Here is a 20,643-nt window from a genome sequence, read left to right on the forward strand (position 1 = left end):
TCAGCTGGTTGAGAGATGGTAGAAGCGACCCACCCTAGCCCCAACCCAAGCCTGCGCCACAGCTCCGGAACCACGACGCGCGCGCGCTGGCCCGGCTACAGTCCCAGTGAAGGGGCGGGATTCCGAGGCGCGTGCAGAGACGACGGCAGGCGGAAGCTGCTGGCGACGAGGACCGTTCCCGCTGGCGCGGGTGGGGGAAGGGCAGCAGCCACACCCGGAAGTCAGTCTGCGAGGGAGGGAGGGGGGACGGGGGGGGGGCGAGGCTTCCGGTAGCGCAAAGGGTATCGGGAGAGGCTTCCAGCAAACCTTCTTCCTTGGCCTCTGGAGGGACCACCGTTGCCGCGGCTTCGGCTTCCACGATCTGCGTTCGGGCTAAACGGCCACGGCGGCTGCTACTGTCGTTCCCCTTGTGCCCGGCTCTGTCCGTATTCGTTCCCAGGCGGTCGCCACGGTTCCAGCAGCGGCCGCGGCCGACATGTTGTGAGGCGGCGGCGCGGGTGTCTGAAGGATGGTTTGGCAGACGCGCCGGCAGCGGCTGCTGGCGGCAGCGGCAGCTGGGGCTCCGGCTCTTTAGAGCCAAGCCCGCTGGGTGTCCGCCTGGTACCGCGGCGAGGCCAGTGCCCCTGGATCTTGCCTCTCCTCCGGCGCGGTTGGGGACCGGTTGGGCGACAGCGCCCGCTCCTCTGAGGAGACACGAAGGTGGTTCCCCAGTGCTCAAATTTCCGGACCACCTTTGCTTTCTCCTCTCCGACGTAGGCAGTGCTGTCCCCATTATCTTCAGCCCCCCGACCTCCCTCCCAATCTCGCCCTAAATCTCTCACACACACGGGTGTACCCCACCCTCACGAACCAGCCCCTCCCCACCCCCCACCCCTCGTTTTCTGCAACCTCTTCGCGCTCCTGGGATCCCACTTTGAGGGCAGCCTTTGAAAAATCTTCGCGGAATAGTGGACCAGAGCTGGGGAGTTTTTAAAAGTCGGGGCGCGCGCGAGAGGGAGATACGATGGCTTCCTCATCTGGCAATGATGATGATCTCACTATACCTAGAGCTGCTATCAATAAGATGATCAAAGAGACTCTCCCCAACGTCCGGGTGGCCAACGATGCCCGGGAGCTGGTGGTGAACTGCTGCACTGAATTCATTCACCTTATATCTTCTGAAGCCAATGAGATTTGCAACAAATCAGAAAAGAAGACCATCTCACCCGAGCATGTCATACAAGGTAAGTGGTGTGTGTGGGGTTTTGTTTGAATGAGGGTGAGGGGCAGCCTGCTAGCCGCGTGACCCGTTCATGTCAAAGCCTTCATTCCTCTCCCCTGATAATTACGAGTAGACGAAAAAGCCACGCGGGCATGGAGGTAGCCGGTGCCTTCAACTCGCTGTGTAGTATTCTTGTATTCTTGTGGTGCTTTTCATCCGGCGAGTACAAGTAAGGATTGCCAGCGTTTAGGTCAGCCTAACGTCCTCCAAAGATAAAGTAGCAGTCGTCGTCTGTTTACAGCCAGGTAAGCGGAAGCAACAAGAATTTTGCCTGCCTGCCGTTGAACCTAGACATGACAACTGAGCATTTGTCTCCCTAACGTGGAACCTCAGCCGTGACAACTGAGAAAGGAACCCAAAGTTCTCCCTTGGAAAATGAATTTTCAGACAGGATCTTCCAAGTATGAGTGGAGACAGCACCCCTTCCCCACCCGACCTTTTCACGGATATAGAGGAAAAGATGAATTTTCTGAACGCATGAGTGAAAGAATTCTTAATGTAAACGCTTTTAACGTTGTAAAGTTTGGTGATGTTGAATGAAGAGTGTGTTTTCAGCTTTAAGAGTGGTTCAGTGAGGGGCCCCTGGCTGGCTCAGTTGGTGGAGCATGCAGCTCTTGATCCCAGAGTTTTGAGTTTGAGCCCCACGTAGGGTGTCCGTTTTACTTAAAAAAAAAAAAAAAAAAAAAAAAAATAATAATAATAATAATAATAATAAAAATTAAAATAGTTTAGTGGTCCTACTGTTCATCAAGTTAACAAAACTTTCCAGTTCTATTCTGGAAGAAAAGGGTGGATGATTATCCTTTCTTCCCCTCCTTTCTTTTTCCTCTCTTTCTCAGTTTTTCTTTTATGTAGCTTGCTTTGCTTTATGGAGATAAATTTTTAAAGCTTGGATTGAAAGTTTGTAAGAGATTTTTTTCATGGAACATTTCCCTGTCCTTTCCTGTTGCAATTCCCACTTAGATGCATACACTTAAGCTTTTATTGAGGATTTCTGAAAGTTTGGACAGTTTTCCATCTTAGAAAGGGTTTAGTCCAGTAGTAGGGGTTTGGGGGACCACATTCTGATGGTTTGTTTCAGGCATAGGGAGACATTTACTAGTCATAATGTTTTGGAGCACTTACGTATACTCTTAAGAAAAAGTTGCATTCAATTTGAGGTGATAACTTGCCTTTTATAATAATTAAAATTCTAACAATTTCTTGATTGCTTTTGAAGTCAAAAAATCGTGATGAATTTTAATCGTTTTAGTAGGCAGGCAGGTGTCTACCATTTTATTTTTCATAATTTAACTTTGCAAAGGTGATGTTCCTGTTACTCTGAAGTAGAGAACACATCTCATATTCACCATATCCAATATTTTATTGTCAGTATTGACAAAAGGATTAGATGATTCATTTTTGGTCCTTAATGATTGGATGGAAGGTAGATTTTAATGTACTCTGCCATTTCTATTTCAGTCCATGAAGAGAAAAAAGATCCCTGGGAAAAACCATATTTGATTTTAAAGCTACGTTGTTTGTTTGTTTTGTTTTGTTTTTTTTAACTTGTGTGGTGTGTGAATACTCTGGTAGGTACAGTGAAAGTCAAGTTCTCTATTTTTCCTCTTGTGTTTTATTTTTACATTGTATGTACATGTTTTAAGTCTTTCATGAGATTATCCAACACAGCTATAATTTCCTTTTACAACTCATAAAAAAGAAAAAGAATGTTTTATCCACATTGCCTTTCTAATGAAAATTTCAAAAGCTTTCTAAAGGATCTGCCTAAACATTTGTTTACAACACAGGAGTGAGGATTGTTCCAAAAGTCTAATAACACATTACAATCTGTCTTCTTGGGTAGTTTATTCTTTTCTAAGATATATTTAGATTTCTGATTGACATGATGGAATAAAAGTGCAGCTGTAGCAAGCAGTATGCTAAATAGCTCAACTTTGGAATATGCTAAATTTAAGGTGTGAGTCCAAAAGTTCCAGTGAAAGCGTTTTCCTTTGTGTACTGAGGATGATTGATTATTTTTTAAAAAATCATCCACTGACCTGTTACAGTCTTACAAATTTACCCTTTCTTTGGGTAACATTGTTGTTGTTAAGTGGATAAGAACCTACCATTTTTGCCCCAAATTCCTCCAGTTAAGGGAATACATCTTATACATTTATAATCTCATATTAATTTCATATTGTTTAACCATTTTAAAGAATTTTTGTCTTGAGTGGTTACTTTTTTTTTTAAAAGAAATCCTCTAAGGTGTGTATTTTTTTTTAGGTGTTTAAAATGTATCTTTACAGATTAACCCTGGATAGCTTGCTAAATCATGGTAAATAGGACTTTTTTATGCTTTTCTGTAAGCATTTATTATTTTGGTATATAGGATATATGCAAGTGGAATAATAATGTACATTTAAAGTCATATGAATCTCACATTTGAAGTTCCAATTTTTTAGTTTAATAAGTTTAATGAACTAGATTTTGCTTCAGGACATGTCATTTGTTCACTTGCTACTTTGCTTTACATTGTCAGAGCAAATTAAGCATTTGAGGCTGTTCTGTAAAATGGAAGTTATTAAAGTTGACATAACTTTATTGTTAGTAAATCTTTGAAATAGTTAAACTTTGAAAAAATTATGAAATGTTTTGCTTTTTTTGAGTTTAAAAAGGGGACTTGGTATTGAAGATCACAGATGCACAAATAAAGGGGTTCTAAGCTATAAAAGGTGTTCCTTTCATGTCATTGCTGGTTTTTGTGAACACATACTCTTAAATAAGTTTTAACATGTTCTGTTATATTATGTAAAGAACTGACATTGAGAGTTAAGAACTGCAAGTTCTACACTGTAAAGTCTTTGGCCTTAGGCAAATCTGTTAAAGGTTTCCTCATTTATGTATAAATAATACTTAATTGTTTCAGGTATTACTTGCAATTACTGAGAATCAGTCAGGGTTGAGAATCTTACATGATATGCTGCAATAAATAATTTTATATTTTTAGAAGTTAGCTTTTCTTAGGCAAGCTTTAAAAAAATGTTTATTTATTTTGAGAGAAAGAGAGAGAGCTCATGGGAGGGGTAGAGGGAAAGGAGAGAGAGAATCCCAAGCAGGCTCTGTGCTGCAGAGCCTGATGCAGGGCTCCATCTCACGAACTTCAAGATAATAACGTGAGCAAAACGAAGAGTCAGATGCTTAAGCCACTGAGCCACCTTAGACACCCCTAAGATGTTTATTCATTTTTGAGAGAGAGAGAAAGAGCACGTGCAGTGGAAGGGCAGAAAGAGACAGAGACACAGAATCTGAAGCAGGCTTCAGGCTCTGAGCTGTCAGCACAGAGCCCGAAGCGGGGCTCGAACCCACCAACAGCGAGATCATGACCTGAGCCAAAGTCAGACGCCCAACCCACTGAGCCACCCAGGTGCCCCTAAATAGTAATTTTTAAAATGCGTAATGTTACTGATTAAAATATAAAGCTTGAAGTCTGTTATGTTTAACCTTACAGCATAATGCCATTGTAAAGCTGAAGTATAAATAAAGATATTTTAAGTGATTATTTTTTTGAATTTTTAATCTTCTGCCACATTTCCCCCCCACATTTATAACAATAGTTAGTAACTGAAAAAGTCTCTGAGGATTTGCTTCTTCAGCAATGGAGTTGCTCCAGGCTATCTCTGTTGAAGGAATTAAAAAAAAATCTAGTCCCTCTCACACTGGTACTTTTGTGAAATACAATAAAAATGGATCACTAGAAAAACAAAATTGAAAAATACATAAAATTTCAATTTTTGTTGTTAGATTCAATAAACTTAAAATTACTCTTGTCAAATTGCTTTGAAGGTTCTTTTTTTTTTCCTCCAGCTTTATTGAGTTATAATTGATATAACATTGTGTAAGGTTAAGGTATACAGCATAATGATTTGATATGTGTATATATTGTGAAATGATACCACAATATGGTTAGTTAACACACCCATCACCCCATGTAGTTAAAGTTTTGCTGTGAAGGTTCCTAAATGCTTTCTTTGATTTCCATACTTAACTCATCACAGACCATTATAAGCAGTTCTGGCACAAGTCCATGGACCACAGTTTGAGTAGCTTTGCTCTAAAGCCTAAATAAACCACAGTCTGTTTTAGAAAGTGGATGTGAAGTAGTTTTTAAATCAGAGGATCTGAGTGATTGCAGAGTTGTAATAATAATGAGAATGAAAATGATATTGTATTATCTAAATAATCATGCATACTGGTATTTTTTCCAAAGGGACACATTATGTATATGGAATTGGTATTATCACATAATCAAGTTTTTTTCAAGTTAGGATTTTTTTATTTAACTTAAAACTGAAATATCTTGTTTTTATTTTTCTTCTGCTACCAACAATTTTGAACACTACTAGGTACCTGGCATGGTGTTAGATAATGGTAAGGGTATAACGATTGATTATATTTGGTTCCCTCAGTCTCTCATTATTGTCCCAGATTCCCAGGGGTAGTAATCCATAGAGGACATAATTAACGGTCTTCAGAAACCTTTGCCTGGCTGATGAGCCAAGAAGTCACTTTGGCCTGTATCATCCTTTTAATGCATTTTAAGTGAACTACCACCCCCCCCCCCCACACACACACTTCCTTTAACATATAAACAAAAGAAAACAAATTTGAGAATGCTATTTTACATATTTTAATATTTTAACAAAAAACCTGTATTACACATTTGAATATGAAGTAATTCACATAAATTCTTGTTATAACAAAATTTTATAGGATTGCGTTACTTTTGTAAAATAAGATAAGCCTGTATTATTGTTGCTGGATGGAAGTTTTCACCTTTCTTTTTTTAAAGTTTTTTTTTTTTTTAAGTTTTTTAACATTCGTCGTTTTAAAAAAAGTTTATTTGAGGGGGGGGGAGGCAGAGAGAGAATCCCCTGCTAGCTCCCCGTATCAGCACCGAGCCCAACACAGGGCTCGAACCCACAAAACCATGAACCATACTGTTGAGATCATGACCTGAGCTCATGAAATCAAGAGTCAGATGCTTAACCAACTGAGCCACACGGGGACCTTAACATCTGTCTTTAAAATTGAAAAATGTGGCAAATGTTTTTTTCCCCTAATATACCATGCACTTTTCTGGGTATAGTTTTAAAGTACATGGCAGAGGGGAGCAGACAGGCATCTGAGGAGCAAGTGATGTATGTGTTTTACCAGCAAAAATTTTTATTTTTTTCTTTTCTGGATTTTACTCTGAGATCCTTGATAGAGCCAGGGCCCTAACAGTCCATTAAATCTCTTTATACAAACTAGAAAAAGGCACTTCTTCCCTAAAAACCTTTACTACCATCTGCCAGAAAAGTGCCGTAATAAACATACAGATCTATGTTTACAGTATGAATGGCCTTCCTTAGATATGGTCCTGTTGTGCACTGAATAACCTGCAAATCCGCAATGATGGCCCTGCTTAAGAGTCATTTCCCTTATCCTTTAAGATACTCTTTGTGTAAAATGGAAATGATTATTCCTATATGGTAACAAATGGTGTAAAATATCTCCTTGTTTAGAAAAGACTATTATCTACTTATTCCTGGTAACCATAGTGTATTTAAAATTTGGATTAAAGTCAGTGCAGTTTTAGAAATTAAAATTTATGGCTCTTCCTGTTGAACCATTTAATTGAGGGTACAAATTTGTATATGGCAGCTCTTTGAATAATATTAAATATTAACCTTGGATTCACTTGCAAATTTTTTTAAAGCGGTGTTCTCAACCTTAGATGGTTTTAAAAGTGAGTTTTTAAATTTTTAACTCAAACTCTCCATGGTTAAAAATAGTTTGGATTGGATTTTTTTGATGTTGAGTCTAGTAATTGATGATAATTTGAAGAATTGTCTGCATGGTGTTGATTAATTTTATAAGTTTAATATTTTATATTATAAGTATATTCGTTCAACTTGAATTTAGTGTGATAATGCATAGGTGCACATTTATTTATGTCCTGTACACTTATTAGGGTGCTCTTTTAAATGTAAGGGAAAAAATAAAGATGAATAATACATAGTCCAAGTGGTTATGGGAATCTTATGTGCTAGACATGGTGTTAAATGCTGTAGATCACTTGTTGATCCCTATAGTCCTAAAAATAATATCATGAATATTTTGCTTATTCTGTGGGCCAGCCTCTGTTCTAAGCTCTTTGTTTATATTAATTCATTTATTCTTCACAGTAACCTGATCTGAGGAGATACAGGTACTGTTATTCTTGCTTTAGTGGCACAGAGGTGAAGGAACTTATCTAGGCTCACACAGTTCATATGAGGCAGAGCTGGGATCAGTCTCTGGCAGCTGTAGGGCCTGCAGGCTTAACCGCCATACTGCATATGTTTTAGGAAGATACTACGAAATGCTATTCTCAGAGAAGGAAAACTGAAGCTTAGAGATATGAAGCAGTGTATCCAAGGTTATATGAATATATTGACAACCAAATTTCAAATTCTAAGATGTCTATCTGATTTTACAAGGGGGAGATTACTTTTATCTATGAGCATCAGGCAAGTTTACTTATTTGAGCCTTGAATGCATTACCATCAGTATGAATGTGGGAAACTGATGTCTGTTGGGAAACATTGAGCAGTTAGATTTAGCATATGTAGGGATTTAATGGCAGAAATAAAGCTGGAAATGTAGCAGGGCTAGATCCTAGAGAAATGTGGTATACGCTAAGGAAATACGACTTTCTTCAGAATTTTGGGAGGAAACCACAAGCCATTCTCTTGGTTTCTTTTGGTATTGTCTCCAGCCAATATTATTGAAAATATACTACTATATGCCTTTAAAAAAGAGAAGAAATTGGGGTGCCTGGGTGGCTCAGTCACTTAAGCATCCAACTCTTGATTTAGGCTCAGGCCATGGTCTCAAGGTTCGTGAGATTGAGCCCTGTGTTGGGCTCTGCTCTGACAGTGTGGAGCCTGCTTGGGATTCTTTCTCTCTTTTTCTGCCCTGCCCCTGCTCCTGCTCACTCACACTCTCTCAAAATAAATGAATAAACATTTAAAAAAAAAAGAGAAAAAATAAAAGAAAAACTTTGGCTTCTAGCATTGACACCAAATTATCAGTCTGTCAATTCAAGTAAAAAATGTAGGCTGCTTAATCTTCACTTAATTTTCCACTATATCTCCAACTTTTTAGGCCAAGAATTATGTGGTAGTTATTTTGATATTCAGAACTCAGAGTAATGAATTAACTGAAATTTTTTGGGGAGCAGAGGCAATAAGTTAGTATAATTAAAATTCAAGTAATAGTACTCTGCTTTTTGGCATGAGATTATTTCTAAAGAAGGTTGATGCAAAACAGCTTAATATTTGAAGTAATTAAAGTCATAAATCATTCCAAAATGTCCTTAAAAACCACAGCTTATACGGGAGGGAATGCGTATTTGTTAAGGTGTATTTGGTATTGTCCTTGAAGAGCAAATCCCTGCAGTTGGAATTCGGGGCAACTTTGCTGAGGGCAGTCTGGTTCATCATAATTGTTGAAAAACTGCAAGAACTGATACACTAAGTTAAATTCATCAACTATATTTTTCACCATCTATATTTCATCATTGGGTCAGAAAACAAAAATGCCTTTGGGGCACTGGCAATATATAGAAAACTATAAAATACAATTTTAATTACTGTGAGCCAAAAGAAAATGTTATGCTTTGTCTTGATTATAGAAGGCATTTAGAAGGTGCATTACTATAAAATTTTCTTTCTAAATGTGAAAAAATAAAGGGAGAGAAAATTGTTAACACTTCTAACCTTACAGTCTTTCTTTATCCCAGTTTTCTGCCACATCAGTTGAAATGTTTTTATAGTGCTTCCTGTTAAGTTTTATTTTCAAAGGAAACTTGTTGGCTGAATATAAATGCTGAATTTCATAAGTTATTTCCACCCGTATTTCTTAAACTTGGCAGTTGGAGTACCTTTGCTAAAAATAGTCTCCTGTTTGGTATATTGTACAAAAGAACTTACCCATTCTTTTATCCCATCCTACTGAAACTTAGAACATATGTTACCAACCTACTTTTTCTAAGCCAAATGGCACAAAATATGTTATTAACAAGTAGACTCCAAATACTTGTTTTTTTGGTATTCTTCTAGAAAGTGACTGAGGTAATGATGTTTAATTTACTGTGAGTGGTATAGGAAAAATGTTTTCTTACTAAAAGCACATGTTCTTACATTGGACTTTGTTTTTTTCCTCTCACAGGAGATGCTTTGGTTTTTAAAAATTAATCAGAAAAGTAAAGGCCTGTGCTGTTAAATGTTCCTCAAGTTTTATCTAATTTGTAATATAATAAGAAAGTTGATACAATATTTTGATTTAGCCATTCAAATAATTGCTGTGCAACTATAAAATAGGTAAAATTATTAGAAGACAGAAATCCCCTCCCCTCCAAAAAAAACCCCCCAAAATACCACAAAAGCTTAATCTTCCATAAATGGGGGGAAAGACTAAGTTTTATCACTCTTTCATGTTTTCATTTCCCTAGCACTAGAAAGTTTGGGCTTTGGCTCTTACATCAGTGAAGTAAAAGAAGTCTTACAAGAATGCAAGACTGTAGCATTAAAAAGAAGAAAGGCCAGTTCTCGTTTGGAAAACCTTGGCATTCCTGAAGAAGAGTTATTGAGACAGCAGCAAGAATTATTTGCAAAAGTAAGTAATGCATTATAAATTGTTTTCATCTGAACACTGCCCTGTTTGCTAACAGAAATCATACTGGTTTCTGAAATCATTTCTTAAATCAATATATATATACAGAGGATTTTCTTTCTGTGGCTGGTTGTTTGATCATAGAGTCTGATGTTTAAATCTAACCAGTTTGACTCTGTTTGGCCAGTTATTTGCTTCATAAAAAAATAAATATTTGCTCATTAAAATTTTTTTTTTTTTTAAATGGGGTGCTTCAGTGGCTTAGTGAGTCAGGCGTCCCAACTTCAGCTGAGGTCATGATCTCATGGTTTGTGAGTTCCAGCCACACTTCTGGCTCTCTGCTGTCAGCTTAGAGTCCGCTTCAGATCCTCTCTCTCTCTCTCTCTCTCTCTCTCTCTCTCTGCCCCTCCCCCACTCTGGTGCACGCTGTCTCAAAAGTAAACGTTAAAAAAACCTTTTTTTAAAGTAAATATTTGCAGCAACCTGTTTTCTTTTTTTATTAATTTTTTTTTAATGTTTGGGGCACCTGGTTGTCTCAGTCGGTTGAGCGCCCGACTTCGGCTCAGGTCGTGATCTCATGGTCTGTGAGTTCGAGCCCTGCGTCAGGCTCTGTGCTGACAGCTCAGAGCCTGGAGTCTGCTTCGGATTCTGTGTCTTCCTCTTTCTCTGCCCTTCCCCCACTCCAGCTCTGTTTCTCTCTCTCTCTCTCTCTCAAAAATAAACATTAAGAAAAAAATTAAAAAAAAATTTTTTAATGTTTATTTATTTTTGAGAGAGAGAGAGAGAGAGAGAGCATGAGTGGAGAAGAGAGGGCGGAAGACACAGACACTGAAGCAGGCTGCAGCTTCTGAGCTGTCAGCACAGATGTGGGGTTCGAACTTGAACCGTGAGATCATGACCTGAGCCGAAGTCGGACACTCAACCAACTGAGCCACCCAGGCGCCCCTTTTTTAATTTTTTTAATGTTTATTTTTGAGAGAGAGAGGGAGACAGAGTGCGAGCAGGGGAGGGGCAAAGAGAAAGGGAGGCATGGAATCTGAAGGAGACACCAGGCTCTCAGCTGTCAGCATAGAGCCCAGTGTAGGGGTCGAACCCACCGACCATGAGATCATGACCTGAGCTGAAGTTGAACGCTTAACCAACTGAGCGACCCAGGTGCTCCAGCAACAATTGGTTTTCCAAGGAGAACAACTCCAAAATAACTACTGATTTTACTTTGAGTTTTTTATTTTTTTGTCCAGACAGAACGACCAGTTAAAAGCATGAAAAGTATACTTAAACATTCTTAAGATTTAAAATGATGGGCTGGTGAGAAAATACTATATCAAATTTTATAATGAGTGGTATATAAGGAAAATTTAATAAACATCTATTTTATAGTTAATTAGGTTTTTAATGTACCTTTAAAACAAACATACTAATCTTAAAAAATTCCTTCCCTCTTTCCTTCCTCCCTCCCTCCTTTCCTCCCTTTCTTATTAAAACTCTAATTCCCAGTCTGTGAAGGATTAGTACTAATATTCCTCTCTTTAAAATAAAAAAAGGAGAAGATGAAGTTCTTATTCTAAGTTTTGGCCTTTCATTTCAAATTAGATTGTAAGGCAGTTTTGGGTTGAAGAGGTGAGATTTCCTACCAGTTACTGTAGTTACCATTAGAACTGGGAAGTATCACTTTTGGTAATCTCTTTCAGACTAGCCCTATACCTGATCTCTTTGTAGTCATAATAACTTAGGTAGTCATAAGTTTGAATCAAAAAGCATTTGAATTTTAAGTGTTATCAAGCACCAGACATCAGAATACCATTCAAACTAATAAAAATAAAAGTTTACTAACATTTATTGAGTTCTAATCATGTGTTAATCATGTTTCCAAATAATTTACCTGTATTTTTTTAAATCCTCACAACAACCTACAAGATCGGTACTAAGGAGGTACTAAAAGCTTTTGAAACAGGTGTGAATACAAATAAACACTTTATAATCCATATGAATATGAGATAACAAAGACTGATGATTAAAAAAACATTAGTGGCTATTATTTATTAACTCTCTGCTATTGCAGATTACCTAGAGAGTGCCAAATTAGATACTTGATAAAAGGAAAAAGATGCTCTATTACTTTACATACTTTGCAGTTTTTATAAATATAAATAAAATAAATAAATGTGAATTTTATTATACTCATTTACACGTTAAGAAACAGACTCAGATGGAGAAAGAAACTTGCATGAGATCATTCATTCATTTGTTCTACACATGTTTACTGAAGTCCTCACTATTTATCAGATACAGTGCTAAATGCTAGGCTTATAATAGTATACGAAAGAGACATGGTTCTTATTATGATGGAACTTAGTTTACTGGGAAGGATTGAGTTAAACAAATGAAACAGGTTAAGTTCATATAGTTAGGAAGTGTTGGAGTCTAAATTCAGACTCAAGTCTCCTGACCCCTAGACATGTGCTGTTTCTACATTACTATGCTAATGTTCTAGCCACCATTTTGTCCACTTACACTTATTTTAGAACTTTTAAGTGGAACATGATGGCTTTATCCTTTCCAGGGCAAAAAGAAGAATGAAAGAAATAATTGCCCACCAAATCTGTCTTTACCTTTCTATCCTTGTCATTTGTTATTTTCTCTTCCTTATCTTCCTTCATTCTTGCCTTCATCTATGGGTGAGGATCCCTTAATATTTCTTTGCTCTTGTGAGGAAAATCAACAGAGAGGTAAAATTATAGCACCTGTCTAGTACTTCTTCCTTAAAGCACAAAGCACTTAAGTCCTAAATATGGTAAGTAAATATAACAGCTTTTTTATCAGTTTGATTTCATTTCACCTTTTAGACTTTGTTTTAAATACTAACACAATAGCATCTTCATTTGAAGCAGTCTTTCAACTGCTAACAACAAAATGTGGAAAGGGGGAACCATTAATATATTGAAGTTAAGATTAACTGTAAATTACAAATGAGTTATTTTAGTATTTGGGTGGGGAGGAGAGTCTAAAACATAATGAAAATCTCCAAAAGAAGAAATTAATTAGGAAGTATACACTTACTGTCTTTCACACTCCCATTTTAAAAGAAAAATACTTGAGGTAGGTTGGGTAAGAGGCAAGAGAGAAAAAAATGAGAAAAAGTACTGCTGAAAATTTTAATTTATGAAAATAAAATTTATCAATCAACATAGACTTTAAAGGCACAGGAATGTTTTTATGTCTAGACAGAGAAATATGTTTGCTAATATGGGTACTTAAAAGTCAGTTAAATTTTTTTTAAATCTTTTATTTATTTTTGAGAGACAGAGAGAGACAGAGCATGAGCAGGGGAGGGGCAGAGAGAGAGGGAGACACAGAATCTGAAGCAGGCTCCAGGCTCTGAGTTGTCAGCACAGAGCACGACGTGGGGCTCGAACTCATGAAACATGAGATCATGACCTGAGCCGAAGTCGGATGCTTAACTGACTGAGCCACCCAGGTGCCCCAAAAGTCAGTTAAATTTTAATTGTAACCAGTGCATGTCTTTGTAGATTACTGAATAAACCATGAGATCAAGCAGCTTTTGCAATAAAATCTGTGTAGAGACTTGAAACTGAGTGTTTTTTTTTTCCTGTGCCACGAAATTATACCTGTATATGATTGATTAAGTCACAGAGTAAGTATTCTTAAGTTTATTAAATTCACATATTTGGTTTGCCCTACAATTTTCTTATGAATTCTTAAAATGTTTTTCATGAAGCATTCTTAGTCTTTTTTACACTCTGGGTATTCCTGCCGTAAAGGTAAATATGCCTGTGTGTTAAAATAACTATTTTTCATACTTTTTAAGTAAAAATAGATGCAATTAGTTATTAGAATATCTGGTTTCTGATTTCCTAAACAAAAAAAGTTTTTGTCTTTTAGGAGAGGTATGATATAGGTACACTGACAACTGTAATATGAGGCTAACTACTTTCATGAGGAAAATATAAAGAGTTCCCAAGTACAGAGACATTACATTAGATTTTGGCAGTGTAAGAGTGTGCCAATTATTTCGCATGTGAGTGCTAATACAAATTTAAACCAAAGCAGATCTCATCACATGTTACCTTATGAATGTTGACATTGGAATACCTTACCTGTAGTATAATATCAGTTCTGGACTGAAAAGTTGAGGAAGAAACTTAATTTTCTTTTTTGCATAACTCAGAAAAACAGCTTGTATGCAGTTTACTTGTTGACCTCAGCAGATGACCTAAGCTGATAGTGTTAATTCAGATTTAAGAAATTATTGGAATCTTGGTTTGCATAGATTCATGATCGATCTACATGCAATACTAACTAAATTGGATAGCTTTTACATTTTCACATGTGTACATAGGCCTTCTGCACTCTTTCCAAACCCATTAGTTATTGAACTTTGTAAACTGGCATTGAGATATACAGTATTTTGTTATACCAGTTTCATAAATGGTTTATAGCACAGTATGTGTGGGTTTGAGACATACCAAGGGTTAGTTTCTCAAGGTTCTTGTTGTGCTTCCTGTAGTAGCATTTGATGGAGTATCTCTTATATACATTTGTGGTAGATGAAAAAAAAATTATATTGCAAATCCTTTCTTTTTTTTTTTTAAAGCTTAAATAAACCATATAGTAAGTTTTGGTCCAAGTTGAGTAGGATAAGTTAAACTTATATTGCATTCTGTTAACCAATATAAATGTATTTTTGCAAATCAAAATCACAAGGAGATGTTACTTATAAATATGTTAATTGGGGAGATTTCATCAAGTGAAATGAAATAATAAAATACAATACTAGGAAAAAAAATAAATATTTTTGTAAGCATAGTTGTGTTGAAATAAAGTTTTCAAAAGAAAAAAAAAAAACGCATGCACCAGTAACTAAACAATTTTCTCAGCCTGAAACCCACCTTTCTGTGCTTTGATTTGTGATCAAGCCTAGTACTCTATAAACCACATTTCTGCTTTTCTATTGGACTTCATTGGACTCTGCTTCCAGTAGGGGGTTCTGGAGGGAGAATGCCAGGCTAGAGGAGGAAGGCAGCACTTGGGCTCCTTTCTTTTACTTCCTATTAGCTTCAGGTTCCTTTGAGCAACCTACCAATGCATCTTTACTCTCACTGCATCAATTTTTTTTTCCTGTGGCAGGAACTGAATCCAGCATATAGTTTCTTTACAGAACCAGCATAAACATTCATCATTTTCTTCCAGGGTGTGAGTCTCAAACCTTGGGCCCTCTATCAAGCTCAGAGATGCTTTTACCAGCCAATCTATGCCAGTTCTTCAGAGGTCTGAGTTTCAGTTCCATGGATTGTTCTTTTAAGCTTCTTAAAAATTAAGTTTTAAAAATTCCAGCCTCTTCCTTTATTCCCTCAGTTTTAGGATTGGTGGCTGCTTTTGGTAGTTACCAGTTGTGTAATATCTAAGTGTTCTTTTCATGCCTTTTCAATGACCTAGTTACCAACTTTATACTTGGTTAACAGTCCTTTATATTGCATTCTTTCTATTCCCCTAACTAATGTGACTTTTATCTCCTGATTAGGTCCTGAATGATACAGTTAGGACTTAGGAAAAAAATGGAGAAAATGATACTTCAGTTTGACTTGAGGAGTAGAACTTCAGTAGGTGAAAATTAGGAAATTTGAAATAGAATGACTATCAGCATGAGTTAAGGTAGTGAAAATGGGAGGGTATGGTGTATTGGGGAAGCATTTTAAGTTTTAGGGGTTTTTTTTGGAGTACCAAGTATGTATTACAATTGGGAGATAGGTTGGGGCAGGCAGTAATTTGGAGGACCTTGAACTCTAGGTTGAGAAAGTGGACTTAATTGGGTAACAGATGATTTTTTTTTAAGTATAATAATGACCTGATTAGAATTTTCTCTAGAAATGATTGGATAATAAATTCAAGAGAGATTATTAAGAAAAGTTAGGAATGTACGTGGTAAAATCTTAATGTTAGAGTTATACTGAGCATTACTGTTTCCCACAAAACATGCTTTCAGAAAATACTGGAGGACTGTGTGTTGGGAATGTAACAAGGAGTATGAAAATAGTCTCTATTCTCAAGTCTAGTGGGAAAAAAGATACATACTCAGATAATTTGAGAACAAAGTAAATAGGTATGGGAATGCATAGAGAATTTTGGCATATGAAACAAAGTGCACAGTATGATCTAGATGGCCAAGAAAGACTAATTTCTGTTTTAATAGATAACTAGGAATTGGCTATGCATAAAGGAGGGTGGTGTGGTGAGTGTGAGTCAGGCTTAAAGGACAATTCTGAGAAAAGGCAGAAAGGGAAACAGCATTGTTTTGGTAGATTCCAATGGAATTTATATGATCTTTTCAAGAACAGATTGATTTTTTCCTTCTTGATGTGGTTTTTCTGCTAATGAATTAAATTGGGAAAGACCTTTAGCTGTTGCAACATTGCTTGTAACGTTTATGTGCGTATCTTGGTTTCTAAAATTCTGTGATTGTTTTTAGAGAGGATATATCAAATGAATGGATTTTCACTATCTCACTTAAATTCAGTCCTGGATAAGTGCCTTTTCTCTAGTGGGTATATGGGAAGGGTGTGTGTGTGTGTGTGTGTGTGTGTGTGTGTGTGTACCCATGTGTGTTTATTTAGGGGAGAGGGACAGAGGAGAAATGTATGTATAGGGTAGGGAACTGTGATAGAAGCTCAAACATCAAAATAGCTATTATACTCATGTATAGTACTTTTTCTTAGGAGTTAGGGGTACTATACTAGACAACTTTGAAATCATAGAAATAATTTTTAGATTGAAAAATGTTTACATCTGGGGTGCCTGGGTGGCTCAGTCGCTTGATCATCCGACTTTGGCTCAGGTCAGGTCTTGTGGTTCACGAATTTGAGCCCTGCATCAGGCTCTGTGCTGACAGCAAAGAGCCTGGAGCCTGCTTCAGATTCTGTGTCTCCGTCTCTCTGCCCCTCGCCCACTTGTGTTCTGTTTCTCTAATTCTCTCAAGAATAAATAATAAACATTAAAAAAAAAAAAACATTAAAAAAAATGTTTGCATCTAAATTGTAAGTTGAGAGGACAAAAGAATCAAGTGAAAAAAAGGAAGAGAGAGGGGCTCCTGGGTGGCTCAGTTGGTTAAGCATCTGACTTCAGTTTGGGTCATGATCTCGTGGTTCATGGGTTAGAGTCCTGTGTCAGGCTCTGTGCTGACAGCTCTGAGCGTGGAGCCTGCTTCAGATTCTGTGTCTCCCTCTCTCTCTGCCCCTCCTCTGTTCACACTCTAGCTCTCTGTCTCTCAAAAGTGAATAAATGTAGGGGTGCCTGGGTGGCTCAGTCGGTTAAGTGGCCAAGTTCGGCTCAGGTCATGATCTTGTGGCCCCACGTCGGACTCTGCTGACAGCTTGGAGCCTGGAACCTACTTGTGTTTTTGTGTCTCCCTCTCTCTCTCCCCCTCCCGTATTCGTGCTCTCTCTCTGCCTTTCAGAAATGAATAAATGCTAATAAATAAATAAAGAAATAAAGAATGAATGAATAAACGTTAAAAAAAAAAAAGAAAGAAAGAAAGAAAGAAAAAGGAAGAGAGAAACTGGGAAAGGAACCAAAGAGAGAACATTATGATTTTTGTACCAGCTTTTTCAATTTCAGTTGAACCAAAGGTCATAAAATTATGTGGCATAAAAGAACTGTCTATAAGAGAACCAAGTTTTGGAAACTGTCCTTAGTTGATAGAGAAGCAGTTGTCTAACTGTATTTCCTTATAGAGTTCATGTTTTCCAGATGTATAACAGTTATTTAGTGGTTGGAAAATATCCAAATTTGGTAATAACTAAGTCTGTAATTGGCTTAATCTATACTTAACCAAAGTGTGTATGTTGTGAGTTTTAAAAAAATTATTACTTGTTTTTATGTTTTTGGTGTTTAGGCTAGACAGCAACAAGCAGAATTGGCCCAGCAGGAATGGCTTCAAATGCAGCAGGCTGCCCAACAAGCACAGCTTGCTGCTGCCACAGCCAGCGCATCTAACCAGGCTGGATCTTCTCAGGATGAAGAAGATGATGATGATATCTGAAATTTACCAGCTGAGTTTCTATTTCCTCTATAAATGTTTTTCCCTGCACAAGAAAACAGTGAAAGAAATGCTTATCTGTAATTTTGTATGCATCTTGGTGGACTTGCCATTGGTATTCTAGGGATGTCTGCTGTTAAGTTTCATCTATTGTGTGCTATTCATGTAAAAACTGTCTCTTTGAACTATTGAAAATTTAAGATTCAGTATAATATCAATTTTGAATTTTTAATGGTGTTTATGAAATTTTAGATAGCAGTGAGTCCTTTATTTGATCAATAAACAGTGTTACAGAAAACGTCAAGTTTATAAAAATACAGTGAAATTTATACAGAAACTCTAAATCTGCATTTGCATTTCCTCTGCCCTTTTAACTAGACTAAAAATTGGGAATTTTAAATTATTGGGGGGAGGGTGTTGTGTAATGCAGTAGATGTTAGATCAGGATGGTGAAAAAACAAAGAGTTCAGTTTTGTAGTATCTGAATTTTTTGTCTTTTAAAATGAGTGTATATATATAGGCAATAAATATATATGCTCAGATAAATATGCTTGTTTAAAAAAATCTCAAAATGACATCCAAAAACTTAGGAAGGAGTATGTTCAATAGTAGTTGTATGAATTCGGTGGGTTATGTTTTTGATTTTGTTTTTGTTTTATGTAGAGGTAAAAACTACAGTTTTATTATGGCATAATTCATCTTGAGCTATGCTATTACATTTCAAAGACTGCCCAATTTTGAGGACTGTCACGATTCTTACTATTTCACTCCAATGATTGTTAATAGTATTACTTGCTTAGTCCATCCATCTTTATTGGAACTTGTGAAACAATTGCTTAGGTTCCATTGGTTTAATGGAGATTCATGAATATCAAACCTTTGCTGGGGGAAAGAAATGAAAGTTAATAAGCATGCTTACTATAAAAGAGGGATTTTTTTGTAATTTAACTGATAGTTATAGTTTACTTATTGTTTGTTTTTAGCATTACTTTTACATTTTCTTGACTAGATGGCCTAGAGTGTCCAGTGCTTCCTTTTGAAATGGCATCAAATCTCCATCATAATTGAGTGATAGCTTTAAAAATGATTGGTTTTATTTTGTTTAAGAAAGCGTGTCATAACTGATCAGCCCTATATGAAACATAAATAGTTTCAACCTACTCGTTAAAAGGGAGAAGCTTTAATTTGGTTCCACTAAATAAAGTATGGTAGTGATTTTTATAGGAATCCAGTGTATTGAAGAAATGGCATATTGTTTGTACTTTGGAAACAGAATGGAAAAGCCACTTTAAGATAGTATAAAGTAATCTAAATTCCTATGTCAGTTGCCAAATCATTTAAATTTGTATATTCACCAAGTCCAAGGATAAATTGTGGTTGCTGGGATTCAGTTTTAATTGGAGAGCTAAATAAGTAAAGTTTATAAGTATTAGATTTCTTAAAGGTCTTATTTTGCAGTTTTAGAAAAAGTGAAATATTAGCATACGTTTATTAAATACACTTCCCCCATGCCATGAAAAGGTTAATTTTGCTGAATGTTTTAAGTTGAAGTTGATATTGTATCCATGAAGTGCTTTGGACAAGATAGAAGGGGTTGTTTTTTTAAAAGTTTAAGTACCAAAGGTAGTCTAGTCTAAGAAATAATAAGTTAATAAGTGTTGGCTTTTCTAATTTGTACTGTAACATCCTTATTCTTTCTATTTTAAGTATATCTGTTTCTTAAGTAAACAACTTAGATATTTTTCCACTTTTTTTTCCCTGATGCAGAGTTCAGGTTAATTAATATTTTACTGCATCTGATAATGTATTATATGTTTGAAGCCTAGTGACTTTTCATTTTGACATTCTTGTGATTTCATATGCTGTATTCTTCAAGCAATAAAATCTGATGTGTTTTATAAATTGTTTTTATATTTAATAATCTACACAGATTAACAGCAGGAGATTGCTATTACTAACATTTTTAGTAGTTTCGAGAATCTTAGGCCCAATATTTTGATCATTTGGTATTTAATACCTGACTTTCTCCTTTGTTTATTGTTATTTCAGAAAATGTGGTTTTACTTGTACTTTTGTAATGGCAGTCCTAGGATCCAGGCATAACAAAGCTAATTAAGCAATGTTTTACTTTTAGTTTACTTTTTAGCATTTAAAAGTCATTATAATGTCCATTGTTGAGATTTTTTAAATCTTGTAGAGAGAGAAACAAATTTTTAGGGTTCTTGAGAAATAAAGTTACTGTTTAGTAAATATCTTCCCCACTTCCTTATCTATCTTTTTCAGCAGACTGTCAGATTGATAACATTGAAAAGATACCAATTATTTTTATTTTTATTTTTTTAGAGAGTGTGCAAGTGGGTGGAGAGAGGGAAAGGAGGAGAGACAGAATCTTAAGCAGACTCCACACCCAGCGCAGAGTCTACCTCAGGGCTCGATCTCATAACCCTGAGATCATGACCTGAGCCAAAATCAACAGTTGGATGCTTAACCAACTGAGCCACCCAGGTGCCCCGAAAAGGTACCAGTTTTTAAAACTGCATATACCATGCATATGTTTTCACAAATTAAACATACTCATATCACTGGCCTTCAGGTCAGGACACAGCAGTGTGAACACCCCAGAAGCCCCTTTTGCCCCTATTTTAAC

At 36.6% G+C, this 20,643-nt stretch overlaps 1 protein-coding gene across 1 annotated transcript; it reads left to right on the forward strand.

The window, feature by feature from the left end:
* Positions 1-266: 266 nt before the first annotated feature.
* DR1 (down-regulator of transcription 1) lies at positions 267-19,898 on the forward strand. Its single transcript, XM_007099285.2, has 3 exons — positions 267-1,223; positions 9,783-9,946; positions 17,853-19,898. Exons 1-3 carry the CDS (start codon positions 1,004-1,006, stop codon positions 17,997-17,999), a joined length of 531 nt encoding a protein of 176 aa, XP_007099347.2. The 5' UTR covers positions 267-1,003; the 3' UTR covers positions 18,000-19,898.
* The last annotated feature ends 745 nt before the right edge of the window (positions 19,899-20,643 follow it).

The sequence above is a fragment of the Panthera tigris genome, chromosome C1, assembly GCF_018350195.1.
Source record: "Panthera tigris isolate Pti1 chromosome C1, P.tigris_Pti1_mat1.1, whole genome shotgun sequence".
Lineage (NCBI taxonomy): Eukaryota > Metazoa > Chordata > Mammalia > Carnivora > Felidae > Panthera > Panthera tigris.